This window comes from Pseudorca crassidens, chromosome 1, assembly GCF_039906515.1.
Source record: "Pseudorca crassidens isolate mPseCra1 chromosome 1, mPseCra1.hap1, whole genome shotgun sequence".
NCBI lineage: Eukaryota > Metazoa > Chordata > Mammalia > Artiodactyla > Delphinidae > Pseudorca > Pseudorca crassidens.
Genome location: NC_090296.1, coordinates 92,812,276 through 92,837,166, shown reverse-complemented (window position 1 = coordinate 92,837,166; position 24,891 = coordinate 92,812,276). Strand labels below are relative to the sequence as shown.

General features: G+C 34.0%; 2 protein-coding genes across 4 annotated transcripts in view; one reads left to right on the top strand and one right to left on the bottom strand.

The window, feature by feature from the left end:
* The window catches only part of FAM227B (family with sequence similarity 227 member B), a 277,213-nt gene that overhangs the window by 98,384 nt on the left and 153,938 nt on the right, over positions 1-24,891 (top strand). The gene's annotated exons all lie outside the window — the stretch shown is intronic.
* Positions 5,321-24,891, bottom strand: part of FGF7 (fibroblast growth factor 7) — a 62,974-nt gene continuing 43,403 nt past the window's right edge. For all 3 annotated transcript variants that reach the window (XM_067746597.1, XM_067746606.1, XM_067746614.1), the window contains exons 3-4: positions 7,479-7,582; positions 5,321-6,452 (exon numbers count right to left, since the gene is read on the bottom strand). In XM_067746597.1, coding sequence (XP_067602698.1) covers positions 6,258-6,452; positions 7,479-7,582 — 299 coding nt within the window. In that variant the 3' untranslated portion in view covers positions 5,321-6,257. The remainder of the gene's footprint in view (positions 6,453-7,478; positions 7,583-24,891) is intronic.

Here is a 24,891-nt window from a genome sequence, read left to right as displayed (position 1 = left end):
ACAAAAAGAATAAAATATCTAGGAATAAACCTACCTAAGGAGCCAAAGACCTGTGCTGAAAACTATAAGACACTGATGAAAGAAATTAAAGATGATACAAACAGATGGAGAGATGATATACCATGTTCTTAGATTGGAAGAATCAACACTGTGAAAATGACTGTACTAACCAAAGCAATCTACAGATTCAGTGCAATCACTATTAAATTACCAATGGCATTTTCACAAAACTAGAACAAAAAATTTCACAGTTTGTATGGTAACACAAAAGACCGTGAATAGCCAAAGCAATCTTGAGAAAGAAAAAATGGAGCTGGAGGAATCAGGCTCCCGACTTCAGACTATACTACAAATCTACAGTAACCAAGACAATATGGTACCAGCACAAATCAGAAATATAGATCAATGGAACAGGATAGAAAGCCCAGAGATAAACCCACGCACATATGGTCACCTTATTTTTGATGAAGGTGGCAAGAATATACAATGGAGAAAAGACAGCCTCTTCAATAAGTGGTGCTGGGAAAACTGGACAGCTACATGTAAAAGAATGAAATTAGAACACTCCCTCTTACCATACATGAAAATAAACTGAAAATGGATTACAGACCTAAATGTAAGGCCAGACACTATAAAACTCTTAGAGGAAAACATAGGCAGAACACTCTATGACATAAATCACAGCAAGATCCTTTTTGACCCACCTCCTAGAGAAATGGAAATAAAAACAAAAATAAATGGGACCTAATGGAACTTAAAACTTTTGTACAGCAAACGAAACCATAAACAAGACAAAGAGACAACTCTCAAAATGGAAGAAAATATTTGCAAATGAAGCAACTGACAAAGGATTAATCTCCAAAATTTACGAGCAGCTCATGCAGTTCAATATCCAAAAAGCAAACAACCCAATCCAAAAATGGGCAGAAGACATAAATAGACATTTCTCTAAAGAAGATACACAGATAGCCAACAAACATGTGAAAGGATGCTCAACATCACTAGTCATTAGTGAAATGCAAATCAAAACTAAAACGAGGTATCACCTCACACCAGTCAGAATGGCCGTCATCAAAAAATCTACAAACAATAAGTGCTGGAGAGGGTGTGGAGATAAGGGAACCCTCTTGCACTATTGGTTGGAATGTAAACTTATCCAGCCACTATGGAGAATAGTATGGAGGTTCCTTAAAAAACTAAAAATAGAACTACCATACGACCCAGCAATCCCACTACTGGGTATATACCCTGAGAAAACCATAATTCAAAAAGAGTCATGTAGCACAATATTCATTGCAGCACTATTTACAATAGCCAGGACATGGACATAACCTAAGTGTCCATCAACAGATGGATGGATAAAGAAGATGTGGCACATATATACAATGGAATATTACTCAGCCATAAAAAGAAACGAAATTGAGTTATTTGTAGTGAGGTGGATGGACCTAGAGTCTGTCATTGACAGTGAAGTAAGTCAGAAAGAGAAAAACAAATACCATATGGTAACACATATATATGGAATCTAAAAAGAAAAATAAATGGTTCTGAAGAACCTCGGGCAGGACAGGAATAAAGATGCAGATATAGAAAATGGACTTGAGGACACGGGAAGGGGAAAGGGTAAACTGGGACAAAGTGAGAGAGTAGCATTGACATATATACACTACCAAATGTCAAATAGCTAGTGGGAAGCAGCCGCATAGCACAGGGAGATCAGCTTGGTGCTTTGTGACCACCTAGAGGAGTGGGATAGGGAGGATGGGAGGGAGACGCAAGAGGGAGGGGATATGGGGATATATGTATACGTATTGCTGATTCACTTTGTTATACAGCAGAAACTAACCATTGTAAGGCAAGTATACTCCATTAAAGATGTTAAGAAAAAAACAAGTACGTTTTCTTGGCAAACCATTCTAAGTTAGAGGATGAGTGGAAGCATATGTGGGCCTGAAGGTACATCACCTTCATTGAAAGCCGCCGCTCTGCTGGATGCATATAGAAGTGGAATAAAGAGTAGCCTGGGGGTGGGCAATACAGGGGTAGGAAATTGAGATTCAAACTATTATGTATAAAATAACCTACAAGGATATATTGTACAACATGGGATATAGCCAATATAATAACTATAAATGGAATATAACCTTCAAAAAGTGTGAATCACTATATTGGACACCTATAACTTACATAATATTGTATGTCAGCTATATATCAATTAAAAATAGTAAAGTCTAAAATAAAGAGTAGCCTGGCAACAGTGTTGAAATAGGCATGAAGGTTTAATGAACTATGGCATATTAACATATGCATTAAGAACTCAAATCAGAGAGACCAATTAATAGATATTCTCTAAAAACTGTTTTAAGGTGATCATAGAAATGGTCAAGGCTGATAATCATCTGATACCCACAAGTTAGTCACAGTGGCCTGAATCTATTCTAATAGAGCAGTGGTATATTCTGATTGACGAGTAACCACTCATACTCGTCATTAAATATTTTTAATGTCACTCTGGTTCATAGTAAACTTTTACATAAACTTTTGGTTTTCTTTAGCCATGTGTCACCTGCGTGTAAAGTTGAACTATGAGAGGTATAGGATCTCTTGTGTCTTATTCATGCCCAAGTATATGGCAGTGGGATAGTAGTGTAAATGAAGCCACATGAGAAAGCTTACACATTTTTCTGATGCATCACTTTTTCCCACTGGTATGAATTTTATATTAAAGCAAACATAAATATATAGTGGAATAAAATGCAAAAATCACATGTGTTTTAAGAGAATGATTTTCAGGAAAATTTGTGTCTTTGGTGGGCTACCTTTGCATTATTCCTTAGACTCTCATTCTCTACCTCTACTAGTATTGGTATTTAAGTAGAAAATTGTGAGAGGCACTGATTTAGGATATTTGTGGATACAGAATTGCTTTTACTATAGCTGGTCCCATAGTCCATCTCTATGTTATTTGTCACTTTAGAGAAGCAGAAGGGCAAACTCTGAGAGATGGAAACTAAGAATTTATCTCCAGCATCCCTTCTCTTCTGTCATTAAGTTGAATTTTAGCCAACTCAAAGGCTGTTAATTTATATTATAGCATTTTTTATGTAAAAATGTTTTAGTTCACTAATTGCATTGAGAGTATCTTTATTACTTCTTTTGTTAACATTTTATATTCTTCTGTTTAATTTTTTCCTTCCTAATTCTTGGAAACCAATGTATTTAACCAATTTTCTCTTTCAAAGAACATTTAGAAAAGGTTACTCTGTTTATCTGGCTATTTTGCACAGTGCTTTCCATTTGTAAGTAAAGAGGTGCATTTAAAAGTTGAATAGGGGGCTTCCCTGGTGGCACAGTGGTTGAGAGTCTGCCTGCCGATATAGGCACGCGGGTTCGTGCCCCGGTCCGGGAAGATCCCACATGCCTCGGAGCGGCTGGTCCCGTGAGCCATGGCTGCTGAGCCTGTGCGTCCGGAGCCTATGCTCCGCAACGGGAGAGGCCACAACAGTGAGAGACCCGCGTACCGAAAAGTTGAATAGGAGTCAGAATGAGAAATTTCATCATTTTTTTCCTCCTTTTGAGTCAAATATGACAGTATAGACTATTATATATGAAGTGAAGTGCCAAAACATGTCACATTTGCATGCAAATGTAAAGGTTATATCTCAATAGGAATAATTTTTTTTAAAGACCACTAACTAATAATCCTAATCATCCAAGAGTAGGAAATACATGCTGAATGACCTAGACTCTTGTGGCAGTTCTGAACCTAACCAGCTATGTGATTTGGGATCTGTTACAGTCTCAATTTCCTGGTCTACAAATGAATAGTAAGGACTAAGGCCGCTTGCAGTGTTTAGATTCTTGAATTCTAAGTGTATGTAACTAGTGCAGATTTTATTTTCTAAAATTTTCACATTAAGTGTAAAAAAAAGGGGGAGGGAGGATAAAGAATTATAAGTACATGTTTCTAGAAACACTACTGGATTGGACTTACTGCTAAATGTTGGTTAATTCAGCGTTGCTTTGTAATTTGTTCATAACTATAACTCTATAGTCAGAGTATTTGGTCCTAATATAGCTCATAACTTATATACATACACACTGTTTCTGTTTAAATTTCCATATAATCATGTTTCACCCTTTTTAAAATAAAGTACGGTTAGTCTCATTATGAATTTTCTTTGATACTCAAACATTGAGTGAATTCATATAAAAAATTGATTATGGACAGGCACTCTGCTAGACACTAAGGAAACAAATATGAAAAACATAGATCCTCAAAAAAAAAAAAACCATATAGGTCCTCTTCTGCTCTCAGTATGTTCACAAGACACCAGTAACAGAAGCCTGATCTAGGAACCTAGACTAGCAAGGCCCTTGAATCATACAACAGTTAAGAATATCATTCATGGCATTTCCCTAGAGTATATCTGAGGAAGGGCAATTTTTTCTAGCTTCCTGCAGCCTCATCATGTAGGTTGAGTCACAAGGAAATCAAATGAACCTATTATTTCTGTTAACTTAGCCTTTTCATGTAACTCTCTCTTATAAATGTATTATCAGTTAATATTTGTATAAAATAAAGGGACTTAAAAGACAAATATTTTGAAATAAAAACCACCCTTATTAGCGTACCACCAATTTAATTTCGATAAATGTTGGCCTTCTACTGATGAACATTAAAGTGCTAACAAGATCTACCAATGCCAGAATTATGAAGTAGAAATTTATCTTTTCAATAAGTCCATTATCTGTAGCCTGACCTCAAGCCTTCATTGCTATTCAGGGCCTCAAATCCCTAAGTATAGACTCTACTTTGGGCATTGTGCTCTTGCCATTGAACAGGAAAACAACTTTCAATGCTGCCATATTTTGAATGGCAGAGATTTCTAGAGATTAGAAAAACTACTAACTTTAAATATGCATATTTTTTAAATGTTGTACTATTCTACTCATGAACTCAAATATAGTTTAACTTTAAAATCCTGTAAGTTCTTTTATCTACAGTGATTTTACTTATAAGATCCAATTTAGTTGACAAGAGTATGTGGCAAAACATATTTCACATTTTTGTATTGTTCCTTGTGAGACATCTATTGTAAGAATTGCTGCAAGCTGTCATTTTTGTCTGCTGTCCAGGATTTGCTGGCCTGAGTGCTGTGTACTAGACTTGGTGTTGCTCATGAGGGGGAGGGGGAACTTGCAATTGAGCCAGACGGTTTTGTTATTGCTTTAGAATTAAAAGCATATGAAACAGATACAGCTTATTAAGGTTTTTTTTTTTATAAATAACATAAACTTAAATAACAAAACAGTAAAGTTCAAATACAACTTAAAATAGAGTTTAATGCGGTAACCACAGGATAAAAGCATGATTATTTGTGGGAAGAACATTATTAAAAGCCATATTCCCGAATATGAATTATACAAAAGATAGATTATGTTACTTGAAAAAAACATAAAAGATTTTTGAATTTTACTTTTAGGGATTATAAAATGTTATTTTGTGGTGAGTGAGATGAAGTACAGTATTATCATCATTATTGCTATTTTATATACAAGATTTTTGAAAACATCCTTTAAGCAATACCCTTTCAATTGGGAGCAGCATTAGGAATTTTGTTCTTGTTAACAGGTACAAGCATGTTCTAATCTTATACTCTTGTAAAACTACCTCTTTGATTCATTTCCATAATAGAATTTTTGAGAATATTCCTTCTTTTCTGATTAGAATTTAAGTGGTTCATAATTTTTCACTAGAAAGCATTCAGATACTGCTCATCTTCCATAGTTAGTGTTGGCTGGATTATCTGACAAATCATTCCAGCAGCTTTTAGGTCTGACACATCTTATATAACATCATCTGCATTATTATTATTATAGCAGCCATTTTATAAGCAGATAGGAATATTTAAATAATCATTATCAGATAATCAAATCTAACAGTCTTAAGGGTAAATTAATTTAAGAAAAAACATTACTATTACTGACATCATGATTGTACAACCAGTTTTACAATTTTTTACAACTTTTAGTTACTAAATCTGATTTTTGTGTATATTTTTTCAAATCTTTCTTTAATGCAGTCTCTTAAAATAAACATAAATGCGCAAGTCCAGCTTGATCAGTTTTTCAGTAGTTTTCCAGCCTTTCTTGGTTACTTAAAAAAAAAAAAAAAAAGAAAAGAAAAAAGGAAGAAAACAGTCCACTTAAAGAAATCTCCCTGCTGGAACTGGTTTCTTATATGCCATATATGATTAGGTTATTGCCATAGGAAGAAAGTGGGCTGTTTTTTGTTCTTTCTTCGTTTTTTTCCCTCTTACAGGAACCCCCTTTTGATTTAAGGCAACAAACATTTCTCCTCCACTGTGTGTCCATTTAGCTGATGCGTATGTGTTGTAGTGGTTTTCCAGAATTAATTCTTTGAAGTTACAGTCTTCATTGCATTCTTTCTGCAAAGAACAACAAACAAACAACATTATCCAAATTATTTTTGGAGGGACTCAATTAGACAAAGAATAAGCAGTAATATTTAGTAGGATTAAAACATACATGACTTTTTTTGAGCAGGCATAATGCAGTTTGTTATATATACTTAGCATATTTGAAAAAAGATTAAATTTTTTAAAAGATAAAATGATACACATTTAGTTATGCAACATAGTTTCAAACATGTAGCTTTTTGGCAGTCAGTTGCTACTATTCTTAAGTATTAAGAGCTATTTCCTCCTAATTAGCAGCTCTCATATTACTATGCCCAAGTCACTCTTTCCCTAACACTGACATTTTGATACAATTAGCAGAGCCTCTGCCTCCCTCAGCTGAAGGACATATTTCACAACTTTTCTTCATTTACTATTACATTGCCTGTGATAGTGATGGAAAATAAAAAGTTAATTTGTTCATCCAACTATTCATTCATTCACTTAAACCTGTATTTTTACGTAGTCTGTGCCAGGAACACAAAGGAAAGTCAATTATACTTTGTTATAGTGGGATGAACAGTTGCATATTTCATGTTATAAAAAGGGGGAACAATGGGAATGCTTACAGTTCAAAGCCCATGATTGTGAGATTGATGTTGATAAACAAACGTCTGGATTTTTTTTCCCCAAGAATTTTCATGTCAGCAAAGTGCAAATTGGGTGAACTTTAACAAAAAGAGCTTTAATACTGACAGATGGACATTTTAGATTTTAAGAATCTAATATACAAATGGAATTTTAGAGCTGGAAGGATCCTTAGAGGTCAGTTAATCTGACTTGTTTTACAGATGAAGAAACCAGAGTCCAGAGAACTTAAGCAAATTGTCCAAGATCACACAGAAAATTTAATTATTAAGTATAAAATGTTTTAATGAAATCATTGAATTATGTAGTTTGAGAGGAGTTAATTTCATTTTTACTTTTCAGAAAGGGAAGATATTTTTGACAAAAATAAATATGAGAAATTAAGTCTAAGGTATCAATTATCAATACCTTTGCATAGAGTTTTCCTTCCTTGTTCATTGCAAGATAATATTCACTTTCCACTCCTTTGATTGCTACAATTCCAACGGCCACTGTCCTGATTTCCATGATGTCTGCAAGGAATCACAGAAAGATATGTCAGTTATTCACCCAGCTTTGCAGATTATCCAAGAATGACCATTTGTCCTTATTTCTATTTCACTTGGAAGTTAAGATTATTAACATGATTATTTACTCAGCCTGAGACCCCCATCCACCCATAACATGTACACACAAACACCAGATTAGTCCTTATTAAATGTGGGAAGTGCAAAACTATTGATTTTTTATTTTGTAGAAAAAGATATTTGGATTCAAAAAGAAGAGTTACATACTTGAATTTTGCTTTTTCTTCTCTAGAATTACATTTCTAATTTACTGTAATAGTAATAATAACATCAATAATACCTAAAGTTTATTCAATTCATACCACATGCAAAGTATTGTTTTAGCACTCATGTATTAATACATGTACTTATCACCAAGACTATAAGGCAAGTACTCATATTTTCCCCAGTTTACAGATCAAGAAGCTCAGGTACAAAGAAGTAATTTGCCCAAATTCTCAGCTGGTAAGTGGCAGAAGTGGAATTTGAACCCAAAAGGTCTGGCTCTTAATCATTATATAATGCTATGAAAGTATATAATTAGCTAACATCTTTAATTTTCTACTTAAGCTTTATATTAATAATTATTGCTGACAGAATATTTCTTGAATATACTGAAAATGAATAAAATTCCGACTAAAGCAATTGTAAATGATGGTAAACAGAACCAACTACCTTTAAAAAATTAAATATTTTATTTTGATTTGTTTTTTAAAATTTTTATTAGAGTATGGTTGATTTACAATGTTGTATTAGTTTCAGGTGTACAACAAAGTGAATCAGTTATACATATACATATATCCACTCTTTTTTAGATTCTTTTCCCATATAGACCATTACAGAGTATTGAGTAGAGTTCTCTGTTCTATACGGTAGGTCCTTATTAGTTATCTATTTTATATATAGTAGTGTGTATATGTCAATCCCGTCTACCAATTTATCCCTCCCCTCCCTTACCCCCTGGTAACTATAAGTTTGTTTTCTACATCTGTAATTCTGTTGCTCTTTTGTACATAAGTTCATTTGTACCCCCCCAAAATAGTAAATATTTTAAACTGATAGTGAGCTTTTTGATAATGAAAACAGCATCTAAAACCAAATTATGAGTCCTGATCACAGAATATTTTATAACTTTATACCATTTAATTAATTTTTTAACCATTATTGAAATTGCCACAAGAAAACCTACTGTTTCATTATATATCATTTCCTAAAGTGCTGTATTTTAATACTCTAACTACAGTAAGAAAAAAACCTCTCAATCAACTTTTTAAAATGGCATAGAAATTAAAAGTTTAGTGAACTGTTTTATGTAACTACTGGTAATTATACTTTCAACTTGAGACATTCTCTTTCTTGCGCTTAACATAATGTAAAGAAAATTCCAAGTGAAAATTATCTGCATAAATCAAGTTTCCAGAAGCTGTGTTCTAAAATAGTCACTTAAGTGGAGGAAATTCTAATTTTTTTATTCCATGCCTTCACTTCATCCTCTTATTTATTCTTCTGGCTTCATTTTTCCTATCTGGAGAATAAAATTTTTACCCATTTCATCAGGATTAATGTAGCCTAATTAATATGTGTTATCTGTTTCCAATATATGCTGCATATAGAAGTCATTTTCCCACTATACTATGGTTAGCACTAGTCAGAGCTCATCCAATTGAGAGTTCTACAGCTGCTCATCTAGAAATTGAAGTCTATGAAGAAAATGCAAAGGAATGGATATTTATCTTTTAAAGTATTTATGAAGCATTGTCAGAATGCATAGAACTGTATGGTAATTTTAGGATACAAATTAAGAAAAACAGCACTGGTTTCTGAACTCCAGAAGTTAAAATCTAGTATAAACAGCAAAACACATATGTAAACACACACATAGATACACCTTAATTAAAAGAAAAGAAAACTTCTGGAGACACAGCCCTGAAGGAGAGGCTAAGGGAAATGTTAACAATTGCTTACAAGCATGTGAAGGATGTGATGCTGATGCATTCATGCAAAATTCAACAAATCTTCAGTGAGAGCCAGTTCTGTGCTAGGCTCAATTCAGTGACAAACCCTGCCCTTTAGGAGCACTTTATCTGGCAGCTAACTCTTCTTGTTCAGCAAAGGAAGATCAAAGGGAAATAATTTATTACGCAGCAGAATCCAAATAGGTTAAGTTTATATCAATAAACTTAGTGAAGAATACTAAAGAAATTCACTGATTCAACCAATTTGCAATACCTTCAAAACTGAGTAAATATATCTATTTAAAAACATACGGAATAGTTGATTTCTAAAGATCTTACCACTGTAAAATGTGAAGTCAGTTTTTTCCTTCTAGTCCCTTTCTCCTGCTATTTCCCTCTTTATTCAATATTTTCTCTTAGAAAGGAGAGTACTGATGCATAGGCTTAGAGTATCTTTCATGCTCAGTTTTAATTAGGGAATGAAATCTGGCATGTTTGCTGGCTTTTTCGTTTATAGACCAACTGTCTACAAAATATAACTATAGAATGATAGAGGTATTGTTGATTATGCTATGTGGACACTTTCCCTTCAGGTTCAGTCATGACAATATATTCATATTGTCCCATCTCTAAACCCTTTTCCTCTATCCCCTACTTGCCCATTGCCCACCATATTTTTGTTACACTCTGACACTCAATAGGTGATAAACATTGTTAATCTTATCCCTCCGCACATTGGGGTTAAGGACATCAAAAAATCTTTAGATTTTAAACAACCCAATTAAAAAATGGGCAAAATGTCTGAACAGATACCAAAGTAGATATACAGTTGGCAAATAAGCATATGAACAGATGTTCAATCTTTAAAGATTCTACTTTTAACCAGGATGAGGACAGACTTGAAAATGGCAAGGTTCCTGACACAGTAATATTGTATATTGTTTGACGTATTTAAAAAATCATTTTACTAGGAAATCAACAGACCTAAAAATATATTTCTTGGAAGAGCATTAAGTAGTACTGGCAGAATTAATACGCTATCAATCCTGACTTTCTGGTCTGTTTTGCCCCGTGTGCTGTGCCTTTTTTTATTCAAGAAAACCCAAGAATGAAGAAACTAAAGTTATCATTCTTTCACTTAAGTGCAGAGTAGGAAGTAGTGTTCCTACAGATTTTAAGGTGTTTTAACTTTCCTGTTTTCAAAAAAAGTTTTTATTAAGAATTTATTTTTTAGAGAAGTTTTAGGTTCACAGCAAAATTGAGGGGAAGGTACAGAGATTTCCCAGCTACCCCCTGCTCCCACACATGCATAGCCTCCCCAGTTATCACAGCCCCCACCAGAGTGGTACAGTTGTTATAATTAATGAACCTACATTGACCATCATTATCAACCACAGCCCATAGTTTACTTTATGGTTTACTCTTGGTGTTTGGACATGTATCATCATTTTTGTATCATACAGAGTATTTTTACTGCCCTAAGAGTCCTCTGTTCTCAACCTGTTCATTTCTCTCCCTTACCCGCAACTCTTGGAGACCACTGATCTTTTCACTGTCTCCGTGGTTTTGCTTTTTCCAGAATGTTATATAGTTGGAATCATAGAGTATGTAGCCTTTTCAGGTTGGCTTCTTTCACTTAGTAATATGCATTTAAGGTTCCTCCATGTCTTTTCATGAGTTAGCAGAAAAAAAATTCTTAGTGTTTGATCATGTAAAAATCCACCAATTCCAGCTCCTTCAATATTTCTTTTCCCTGAACATTTTAAGATTTATATTTAAAAGTTTTGAGGGGTCATATATTAATATAGATGTTCTAGCATGATAACTAAGAGTTATTTTAAAGTTGAAAATAAGTGGAAACAGTGGCTTAATGGTTATTAGGTCACTCAGAACATTTAATTTTGTCCTCGACCAAATATACTTTCTTGGGCACATTAAAACTAAGAATTGGTACCAAAAAAGAAAAACATTTTAATGTTAAATGACTTTTATGATTTTCTGTCAAGCTGGGATTGTTAGATGGAAAATCTTCACCATTATATATTTATATTACATTTAAGGCTATAGATTCCATTCATTTTTATATCATAGAAGTACATCCAAATACATACATACATGTACGCAAAAAATACATCTCATATTTCCAAAATAAAGAACTCTTAAAACTCAACAATAAACAAATAAGCAACCCAGTTAAAAAGTGGGCAAAAGGTCTGAACAGATGTCTCATCAAAGCAAATACACCGATGGCAAATAAGCATATGAAAATATGCTCAACATTATATGTCATTAGGGACTTACAGAATAAAACAACGAGATACCACTACACAACTATTAGAATGATTGAAATTTTTTAAGATACCACTTGCAGACAAGGATGCAGAGCAACTGGAACTGCCATTCATTGCTAGTGGGGATGTAAAGTGGTACAGCCACTTTGGAAAACAGTTTGGTTTCTTACTGAATGCTAAATATACTCTCATCATACAATCCATCAATCCTGCCATAAGTGTTTATCCAATTGAGCTTAAAATTTAAGTCCACACCAAAACCTGAACATGAATATTTATAACAGAGTTTTATTCTAAACCATCAAAACTGGAAGCAACCAAAATGCCCTTTAGCATATGAATGGATAAGCTACGGTACATATGTACTTTGGAATATTTTTCAGCGATAAAAGGAAATAAGCTATCAAGACACAAAAAGATACGGAGGAACCTTCAATGCATATTGCTAAGTGAAAGAGGTCAGTCCGAGAGACTACATACTGTATGATTCCAGTTGTATGACACTCTGGAAAAGGCTAAACTATAGAGACAGTAAAATGATTAGTTGTTGCCAGGGGCTTAGGAAGAGGGGAGTAGGATGAAAATGTGAAGCATGATATTGTTAAGGCAGTGAACCTGTTTTATATGATACTGTAATAGTGGATACATGATATTATACATTTGTCAAAACACATAGAACTATACAAGGCAAAGAGTGAACTTTAGTGTAGACTATGGAGTTTAGTTAACAATATGTAATTACTGATTCATTAATTGTAACAGATATACCACATTAATGCAAAAATGTTAATAGTAGAGGGACTGTGTGGGGAAGTGGTAGTGGTATGTAGGAACTCTACTATGTACTCATTTTTTCCTGTAAATCTAAAACTGTTCTAAAGAAAAGTCTATTAATTTAAAAAGTACAGTCTACATTTTAATTAATAACATTATATGATTGAGTGTATAAGAAACTATAGAGTTGACGCTTGAACATAGCAGGAATTGGGGCACCGACCCTGGCAGAGTAGAAAAATCCATGTATCAGAGTCAGCCCTCTGTATCTGTAGGTTCCGCATCCTCAGGTTCAAACAACCACAGATCGTGTACTACCTTAGTACATATTTATTGAAAAAAATCATTTATAAGTAGACTAACACAGTTCAAACCCATTTTGTTCAAGAGTCAACTGTAGTGGAACTTTTTATGATTTATTCTTAACCCAAATATGTAGTAATTCTGGGGTTTGTTATTAATTACTACTATTAATGTCTTTGGTGATGGATTAAGATCGCTTACCAAGTTAATGACTTCTCTTTGTGAAATATGAACAGTTATGAGGAGTAAGTTTACAATGCAAACACACTTTGGGAAGTGTAGGAAATACAAATATTCTATATACAGACCACTACTACACTCGTGTGTGATATCTCTCAGGTGTATTGGGATAGAAAAATAACTGAGGTCCAGGAATATTTTAGAAACCTGATCTGGTGACTTTAATTGTGATATCATCAAAATATCTGGATATTAATAAAATACATATCAAAATTCAGTTAGTATTTCCTCCTACAGAAAACAAAAATGAATGATACCAAGCAGTATATACCAAATGCTACAAAGAACAGGATGGAAAATCAATTCAACCGTTATTCACAAGAAAGAGGTGTTACATATCCTAGGTGGTCAAGGGAGGATTTGAGGAACAGATAGAACTTGAATTACATCTTGAAGGATAGATAAGGTTTACATGGGTAGAATGGAAACGTCATGCTAATTGAGAAATAAAAGTATATGTAAGATAGTAGAGTCAACGATTCATAAGTCATTTTCAGAAGATTGAAATTAGAGCTATCTGTCTGGAGTAGGAAACGTATCAAGAGGTAGAAAAAGGTGGAAAAGGAGTTAGGACGAGATTGTTGAGGGCCTTGATTGCCAATTTAATGAATTTTAACTTTTATTTGTAGACAATGAGGAGTCATTGAAGGTTTGAAATTTGAAAAATGTCAGGATATAAATTGTGTTTTAGAAAAATTAATTGGATGTGCAGAGTAGTTAGAGAAAATTACTAGACTTGTATAAGCCTGATTTTCTTCCTCTGCTAATAGTATGAGTTGACCCATAATGGGCTATTGTTGTGACTTTTAAGTAAGTTAATAAATAAATATTTTCAAAATGTCTCAGTTTAACGTCGAATACAGGAAGTATCAGTAGTTATAACCCATATGAACAAAAGCTCTTCGGTGTCCTCAATAATTTTTATGAGTGTAAGTTGCCTGATGTCTAAAAAGTTTGAAAACACCTTTTCTAAATTAATTTTATTTCCCCTGGTCTGTTTAGTTGCAGTTTGTACCTTGTATATTGTACCCTTATTATTGTAGGTTAAATAGTTTTGGCCACTTTATATAACTTTCTACATACATAGGTTTATAAATAAAATCTCCATGGCACATGCATACAGAAATGCTCAATATATTCCAAAATGTCTGGAAAATTTCTTAATGATATTTTAAAACATCAAGTTGCAAATTATAATTAAATTATGTAAGTAAATAGTAAAGCATGTAAACCATTTGTTTGATCAACTTGGTTACTAGTTTAATGTTAGTATGGTTTTAATTAAAGAGTAAGGCTAAGAAATGTATTTACACTGCTCTGATTTTTGTACACTGTTACAATTACAAGAACAGGAAAGAATTTTTCTAAATATGTGTTGTGTATTTAAATCCTGTATCTTAGTGTTATATTTTTTACATATTGTGCATGTGATTGCTCCAATTATTATTAAACCTGTGTGTGTGCATGCACACACAATATTGTAAATTCAAAAGAATTGACTTCAAAGAACGGTAGACTCTTGATTTTGTATACTTGTGTCTCTCTTGGACATCTTCAGTCCCTCCCTTCATTGCCTTTTGATTACAAAAATCCACTTTCCAAATTTTTCTCTCAATAAGGCTGTTTTAAGATATTCATAGACCCTAAGTACTACTATTTCCCAAGACCACCCTATACCAATCTGACATTAAAATACATCCATATTTCTCATTAGATACAATATTTTATAACTATTTTAAAGTTTTATATAAATTTTCTTTTGAAATTACTTGGCCTAAAGTAACTCATTTTATTTATCATTTGCTATCAACTTTCTGCAAATACTGTACATTCTAGGGAGTTCTTACAAAGTGAAAAAAAATTATCAAATTGTTTTCAAATGTTATGAAAAATATTGATAAATTTAATAAATAATGAAGTTGGCTTGATATATTTTATAAGTTAAATATTTGCTAATCTCTTTTTATTTTCTTGTCAAATTTTACTGTCAATATCTAAATTTCAAAGGTTTAAATATATTTGTAAGCTTGATGTTTTCACAGGCTCTAGGCTCTGTGCCTAAGGGCCAAATGAATAAAATGTCCCTGCCCTTAACTCTGAAATCTTTTCAAAAGACTATCCCACTTCCTTTTCACTAGCACCAAATTTCCTGAACTATAGACTAAATCTGCTCACTTTTCCTCAATTTAACACTTGCATTCTAACTTTTAATCTGTTTAATGGCTTTATCTCTTCAAGGCCATCAATGACCTCCTCAGCGCCAAGTTCAAGAGTTTTTCAATAGTCATAAATTTCTTCTCTGCATCTTTTGGCACTCTCAATATCCCTAGTTCTATTCCTAATTCTCACTGTTTCTCTAATCTTGCACTATGTTGATCTATTAATTTTTTTTAAATGGTTAATTTTTGTGTAGCCATATCTATGTATCTTTTTTGATAATTTATTGTATTTTTTTATGCTTAAAAGTATTTTTTACATTCCACTATCTGAAATACATTTTATTCTAGCTTTTGTAATGTAAGTTTTAAATATATCTCTTAAATTCATCTGGAATTAATTTTGGGATATGATGTGAGATGAAACTCTAAACTGATATTTTATGCCAAGACTGAATCAGGAAGAAATAGAAAATATGAACAGACCAATCACAAGCACTGAAACTGAAACTGATTAAAAATCTTCCAACAAATAATTTTTTCAATATTAGTTATTAAATACATCATTACATTTTTTACTGATGCAATGCCTCTCTTTTACCTTACATTGGCTATCTTGTTTTGTCCCATTGATGTATCTATCTGTCTGCTATATACCCACACTAATTTATTGTAGGTTACCAATTCTGAAGTGACTCATTACATTTATAGGTAGCTCTGATCCTAGGTGTTACTAAATACTCTCAGATATATCCTCTAAAGCTATGCAGAATAAATCAAAAGCTTTTCCACATAACACCCCTTCAAAGAGATGAAGACATTGGTCATGCCCCTCCACCAGGCAAAGCATCCATCTGTAGTTTCTTCAGCCATACCCGATACTGCATGGATTCCAGACTCTTCACCAGTTATATTACTTACTTAAAACCAGCTTCTCAGCAAGAACTAGATCTATATAGATAGCCCAATACAGAATACTGTTCATTATTTCCCTTAATATAGACCATAAACTACAGTAATACAGCTCACCATCTTCCTTAAGCGTATTTTTAATACGCTTAAATGATTAAAAAAAAAGCGTATTTTTAATCATTTCATTATTTTGGAGTACTGATATAATAAAAAGTGTGCATATCAAAAAAATTTTATTTCAGATTAGTATATTTTGAAGGTTATTTTATAAAGTTTAAGTATAATCATAATTCATGTTTTATATATAAAGACAAATATCAGATATCCCTTTTAACATGATTTCTTTATTTTTAAAGCATGCTTTGAGGACAAAAAATTTCAAAATGATCTTATGTGGTATGTGCAGAATTGAAATGTATTAAATTAAATGTAAATTAAAATATGAATGTCATAGTATTAAAGGTGACAAAATACACTTTGCTACTCTGGTATGATTAATAGACTATTTCTATGCTTTTAAAAAATTAGGTCATTTATTTTTACAATTTCATCTAGTTTTTAAATGGTGAGGTAGGAGAAATAGTGTAATTCTGCTATTTGTAAGTAGTGCTCCACAAATTGAGTACTGCAGATATAGAGAATCATTATACCCCCCAAAAAGTGAAGCCAACTCCAGTATGATTATCACAGTATTTTCTGCAACATATGAAATTATAGCAAATATTCATTGAGTGTTTACTATTGCCAGACCCCATTCTAGGCACTGGGATTTTACCAGTCTGGAGAAGAGTATCTAAAAGTGAATTGTGGAGTTATCTTTATGCTTCTTATTAGCTTATATTTAACTCAGTATCCTTTATGCTTCCTATTGTTAACTGACAGCCTGTTAAGGTTATAAGTTTAACACCATATGACAATGAGTGAACATATTTATATAATAGTGAAAACCATCATGATTTGATTATGTAGTGAAAGGATTAGTTAACTAAGTCATGAGCAAATTTGTCTCATCTCTCTAATTGCCAGGCATCTGTATTTGATATGTCTGTGTAGGCACTCAAACCATTCTTTTATAAAGAATGATTTTTTACAAAAATATATAGAAGTTGTGAGAAGATTATGCCTTTAGTTAACTTAATTTGCCAAGCACCTTGGAAACCCCTGGGTGATATACATAAAATCACTGGAGAAATGATTAGTTGAATTTTTTAATTCAGCCTAAGATTATGTTAACTATTTTAGAAGCAGTGACACATTGATGGCTTATATTGAGGTTGTAAAGTACACAAGACTTTATTCATGTAAGTAAATCACATCACCATTTTGTCATCATGTGATTTTTTTTTTACTAAAGTTCAGGTCTTTATATTTCTGTCTAATATTCAATATCCCTGTCTGTCAGAATGTTTAAAGTTTTAATTAAGCCACCTTAAATCCTATTTGTAAATTGATACGGAATAATTATAAGTAAATGATACATGAGTATATTAGAAAATTATGGTACCCGACGTATTAACTATTCCTTTCATTTATTTGTCATCAGCAAATTTGAGAGATGTCTTCATCTCTAATGTGCAATGTTATGTAGCTCTTTTCCATCTTCTATTAATCCTTGCCCTTTGCACTTTTTTACACCCATTAGAAGTTATAAGTTTTGATCCTAGCTCTTTTCTCTTGAGGCATACTGGGCTTCCTATTCTCTCCTTGTCATATCTGCAGTCCTTAAATCTTCATGCTATGACAGCATGGTGTCATTCATTCAATCATATGCAGGCATTTTTCTCCCCCACTTTCTGAGCAAAGACTATTTATTATTCCCCTATTTGCATTCTCCTCTTTTTCCACAGCTGTAGAATTTTTAGCTGGCTACACATAATGAACATGACATTTCCCAGTCTGCCTTGCAGTTCAGTTTGGCCATGTGACCAAGTTCTAGCTGATGCGATGTAAGTGGAGTGAAATATCCCATGGCAATTCCCAGAAATCTTCCATAAGAGATAGCCAGCAGGAACCCCTTATACCCACTTTTTCTTCCTTGGTTCCGTTCTCCTGCTGGAATATGGATTCTACCCTAGATTATGAGAACAAAGTGATTGTGGAACTGTGAGCTGACTGGAGCCTGTTAACTCTCAGATGATTTTATGGAGCAGAGTTGTCACTTCTCTAGATGTTCATTGGCTGGAGAAATAAATGATTTTGCTTAAGCCAAACCAAATCTTTAACTAATACACATCAATTTCATTTTCCCATCAGGCACATTCTTCACAAAATGCACATAAAAATACAGGAGCCCATTTTTTCAGTTATTATAAGCCACCAGCCAGAAAGGCAAATTCTGTATTCAAAGGGAAGTCCTATTAAGTATTGTTAATAGTCAGGTACTTACTTTCATAGTTTTTTTTTTTTTTTCCACTTCTAAAGTCAGGAATTTAAACTACATGAAGAAATGAAAACAGGACCTGTGCTCTCATGTCCTTCATTTTCTTATTCAGAACTTCAGTATCGCTAGAGATTCCAAGTTTCTTCTGGTGCTGTCATTCATTCCTACATGTGTCAGCATTCAGTTAGCTTGGTGAATCTTCACCAGTCCTCCTTTACATTGATACACCCATCAGGAATACCCTGCCCCCACGCCACAGTGAGTTATGTCAAGCACGTGTTCATTTGCTTCTTAGGTAGCGAATGACCTAATTTCAGCTAGCTTTTCTTTTTTTTTTCATAAATGTATTTATTTTTGACTGTGTTGGGTCTTTGTTGCTGTGCGTGGGCTCTCTCTAATTGCAGTGAGCAGTGGCTTTTCTTGTTGCGGAGCATGGGCTCTAGGCACACGGGCTTCAGTAGTTGTGGCTTGCAGGCTCTAGAGCGCAGGCTCAGTAGCTGTGGCACACAGGCTTAGTTGCCCTGTGGCATGTGGGATCTTCCCAGACCACGGATCGAACCTGTGTCCCCTGCATTGTCAGGCGGATCCTTAACCACTGTGCCACCAGGGAAGCTTTTCTGACTTTCTTTTTCTCTTTTTTTTTTTTTGCGGTACGTGGGCCTCTCACCATTGTGGCCTCTCCCGTTGCGGAGCACAGGCTCTGGACGCGCAGGCTCCGCGGCCATGGCTCACAGGCCCAGCCTCTCCGCGGCATGTGGGATCTTCCCGGACTGGGGCACAAACCCGTGTCCCCTGCATCGGCAGGTGGACTCTCAACCACTGCACCACCAGGGAAGCCCTGACTGTTTCTTATTGTGACATAAAGCATGAGATGCTGTTGCCAATCTTTCAGAAAGACCTGATTCACCATTCTTGGTTAGAACAGCATAACTGTTCATTTGTGAAAAAAACAATTTATTGGGTACTTAACTATGTTCAGTATTCTGCATATATGTTCTCTTTCTCATCTATAATTATTTCATTTGCCATATTCTTAATGATAGGTTAGATTCCCTAGCCTCTTTAGTTTTTTTTTTCTTGGCTTCCTTCCTGAATTAGTTATTTTTTTAAACCCACTATAAAAATTCTTTTCTAATAAGCTGTAGCGTAGAAAAGAGTATCTCAAGCCTTTTCACCTTCACATCTAGCCAAGAAAAACAGCTTATATTTCTGTTACACATGGTGGCCATCTCAGACACAAGGACAAACACAACAGTTACATCCCAAGTCACTCCCAATAGTTCACTGATGTCCTTACATCCTGGAATTTCTCCTGGCTAGTCATTGAGTTCCTGGAAGAATTTCTTTTCATTCTTTCTGGATAGTTCCCTTCTCACTGCCTGTATACTTTGTTAATCTTCTAAGTGGAGCATAATACTGGAATGAACCACCTTGATGTCAAACCTAGCTTCTTTCAGTAAATATGATAAAACACAAATACTCAACATATTCTTGACAACAGTGGTTCAAATTATTTCTATCCCATTTGCTCATTCCTCTTGCTGTGCCCATCTCCTCAGCTTCTAGGCCCAATGGATGTTGAGGCTAAGACATAAGAATAGGGAATTAGAGAAGTCAAGGATCATTTTAAACCTGGCTAATTTTGAGAATGAGTACATGAGAAGAAGTTGGGGTGGGACTAATAATGTGTTGAGTTTTATGAAGATGCTGAGTTTGAAAATTTGGCACTTTTCTGTATCTTGTTCCTAAATTTTACATAAGCAAATTACTCTGTGATCTAAATCCACAATTAAATTCTAGCTCTGCTAGATGTATAAGATTAACAGAATTGTTTGTTAGCAATAAAAAATAATTATGTGGGGCTTCCCTGCTGACGCAGTGGTTGAGAGTCTGCCTGCCGATGCAGGGGACATGGGTTCGTGCCCCAGTCCGGGAAGATCCCACATGCTGTGGAGTGGCTAGGCCCATGAGCCATGACCACTGAGCCTGCGCGTCCAGAGCCTGTGCTCCACAATGGGAGAGGCCACAACAGTGAGAGCCCCACGTACTGCAAAAAATTAAAAAAATAAAATAAAATAATTATGTGTAGCACCAAAAGTTTTCAGGTGATATTGGACTTTTAAAAATATGGCAATAATGTTAGTGTTTTTAAATTTTTTAACATTTACCCAGCATTCCCGATATTCACGGTGTTAAAGGGGAATATCTGTAGCCTTACATGAACTCCTCTAAGCCTGCTTCCCCCTTTAATCTGTAATCTACAATCACATCCTGGAATTTCATCATTTTCCATGCTCTGATCACAATACTGAGGTCTTCAAAAGATGAAGTAAATCAAAATGTCCCAGTTTGATTATCATTGCATGCAGGGCTTAAATTTTACCAGTGGGAATGATATTGAGACATGTATTGAAGCATAACTACTTTTTCTATTTAATACCTTCCTCCATTGATAAAATGGAATCATTGAACTCTTTAATTGTACTATGGAAATGAGAATTCTTTGGTTTGAAGTGGCTAGATAGTTCCTCAGTTCTTTCCTTAGCATTATTTTTCATTTTGAATTTGTTTTTTTATTATTATAACTTCCTGGAGTCATAAAATATTGAAAGATAATGGCAGTATATTTTAGCCAGTAGCTTCTCAATCATGTTATTGCTATTATCAACCACTTTTAAAGGCTTAGCTTAGTTGTGACAAGATCTTTGTAATTAAGATTGGTTTATTCACTGATTCCAGTAGTTGTTATAAATGAGCTCCTCAACTACTTTTAGTCTGCTGTTTAGTGAAATCAGGATCTTTAAGTAAATAGTTTGTTGAATTCTTAGTGACAACTAGTAATTTAATCCATAAGTCACTGTTTTGGCTTTGACTACAAAAAGAAAGCTGTTTTTACTGTTCTAACTCTGAGAAAGGGAATAAAAAATGTTGTGCCATTAAAAGCCAAATGATTTGTTGGTGTGAGATTTAGAATGAAATAAAATAATGTTTATAAATTGTATATAATTATGAGAACTAAATATAAAATATTTTGATGATTAAACTAATTTTAATGCTCCACACCCTTCAAATAGAAGTAGAATTATGTTTAATTTTTAAAGTATCTCTGGAGGAAGTAGCAGTTTTGTTTATAGATGGTACTCAGTGAAATGAATGGTATATTTATCTCTAATCAAGGAATGATTCTTTAAAGCAAATGTGTTCGAAAGCAGAGTAACATAAATCATATATTGACCATTGTAGATAAATTGCTTATAGGAAGATAAAAGACTCATGTACTACTTTAAATCTGTTTGTCTTCAGTTTATTTTTCAGATAGTTTATGAGTCATTTATTTCCTTTTAAACAACTTATGCCTGGAACTTCTATCATGAACCAAGTTTTATCAAAATGTGAAAATTGCTTAAGAACGTGTAGCTGCCAGTATTTTGTTTCAAGGTGTCAACTGAAACACAAGCAGGTGACCTTTAGTAATGTATGCATGTTATTCAAAATCAACTTCCTCAAAAATTATAGTAAAACAGACAAACACCAAATTATCTTAGGTTGAAATAAATTTGTTCTTTCAGGTAAGAAAAGTGACTGCTTAACGTGAAAGACAAATTTTATTTTCAGGCTAGTGTTGGTTTAGGACCAGCAGGTGGGTATGCTACGCACACACTGACTTTGCTGTCCAGAGGCAGTAATTCAGGGTCTGAGTTGGGAAAGAAGTGAACTCACTTTCCCTGCATTTCTTTATTGGCTTCCACTTGGAGTAGGTGACACAAAGGACTTTGTGGAGGTAGTGACCTCCAGCAGGTTCCAGTTTCTCTTACTTTGCCCACGAACACCAGAATCCACTGTTATAAGATAACACAATTGATACATGTGGGTGATAATGCTAATCTTGTCTCTGGATCACTTTACCCTAAAAAGGCATGCCCTGTAACTGTTAAATAACAGATCTAAGACAGAACTTTGGAATACACTAAAAGAAATTAGAAAACTAATCAAATCAAAGCCAGCATAAACGAAACACAAATAGATAAATTATTACCGAAACCCAGAAAGTGTAATTCCCATCAAACCAGCATGAAACTCAAAACAGTTCCACATGATTGCATAATTGCTGGTATCAAATGTAACTGAAATGTTCTGCAACAAGAGAATTGATTCCACACTGTCATCATCACTGGGGGGTAAATCAATTATGGTTCTTATCAATCCTATATCTATTCTATAATGATGTCCAAAAACACTTAAATGACTTGTCAGGTTAGGTAAAAAGAATCATGTCATTCATTCAGGGATTTATTAAGAAAATAAATGAAACATTAGAAAAAAACTTTAGAAAGTACATTGGCTTGTGGTACAGCGATGGCAATGTTTTGTTGTGCAAGAATTTATGTTGCAACAGCTTGTTTCAGCAGGGTTAGAACTATGCCAGAATTAGAAGCAACTATTCAGTTGTGCAACAAAAAGGATGATTCCAGTGGCATATTACTGAATAATATCATGGGAACATCATTGAACTTTATTACACAGAATTAAATTTCTGTACCAATTTACTGACCTTTCCTTATCATTTATGGCCTCTGGAACATAAGGGGGCCAATTTTCCCCTTTGGGCCAGGGAAAGCCTGTTCCCTGAATCAGACAGGAAGAAATACTCTGTCCTGTTATCTCTGAGGGTTCTATACTTTTATTCAGAAAGAATTCTTTACCTAATCAAAGTATTTACATCTGCTAAATACAACACTTTACTGTCCTTAAAATGGCTCCAAAATTATCAGAATAGGTACAGATACCATATCAGTAGATGTGAGATAAATATCAGATTTGTGTGTGAAATAGAAATAATCTCTTCCTACTACCTAGAAAATCTCTCCCATACTCTGACTTTTCCTCAAGTCTAAAGTACCTCCAAAAGGGAACCTAGTTTTTTATTACATAGGACTAGAGGTAAGGCTCAAAAAAATATATATCTTGGATGCGTAACACATAGACATAAATTCATACTACGTTGTAAGTGACTATATCTTCTCTGACAGCAGAATTTGATTGTGCTAGAAGGGAATGAGTATAAGGACACCAAGAATGAAACTGAAAGGGGAAATTGTCATAAAAGGAAGAAGTTATGGAAACTCTCATTCACACTTTGCATACAGCTAGCTCTAGGAGTCAACACATCTGTAGGCTTCATCTAATTCATAGAGACACCAGCTTAGAAGATAAACCACACATCCACTTCATCCCTCTATTTTAACTTCAATATGTCCTGTGAAGTTTTGCTGTCTGGCAGATATATAATGTAATCTATCCTCTTTCCCTCTTTAATTTATATTTAAATATTCTGCCACCCAGGCAATAAAATAATTCTAAACACTTTGGTTTTTAGATCATGATGGTAATCAGCATTGAAAAATTAAATCATGATTTAAAGCCATTTTGGTCATTGGCTTTTAGTAAGTTTTAGGCACACATTTGTTGCTAGCAGTCTAAATGAAGAGTTTAATACAGATTAGTTGTGTTTTCAACAGAACTGAAAATTAAAAAGAAATAAAAAATACGAGTTTACTGAGGAAGATAGTGAAAGTATTAAAAAGGAGATCCAGACACCCCGAACTCTTACCAGAAACTATCACATTTGCCCTTTCTATATTACCAAATGTGTATGTAGTACTTCTCTTCCGCTTCCATTGCCATCACTTTAGTCCAGGCCTTCGTCATTTGTAACTAAACTATTATTATAGTTTTTAAACTAGATCACTACCTCCAGCCACTCTGACTTTATATTTACCCTTTTTGTATTCATAAAGGACATGTTATAAAGGTTACTCTTCTGCTCCCAAACTTTCAGTGGTATACTCTACTGTAAAGCAAAATAAAATAAAATCTCTTTTCCTTGGAATTCAAAGCCCTCCAAAATCTGACTCCAGCCTACTTTTAGAATTTTCTCCCATTGTTCCTCTACAACGTACATGAGCCTTTGGCTCCAAACTGATTTACTCATTGTCTTCCTCTCCCGTACAAATTGCCAGAAACTTTTCTTGCGTCTGCCCACCAGTTCCCGTAATTACATTGCATCTCTATTTCAGTATTTCCCAAACATTGCCTCATGGACTGGCTGCACGGAATCACATGATGAACTCTTTTAAAAATTTCAAACGCCCAGTTCCTACTCCTCAGAAAGTCTTATCCAATAGATTCGAGGTGAGGCTTGGGAATCGTTACTTTAACAGCTTCCATTTAGCGACACATTTCTTTCAAAGCCAAATAGAAATTC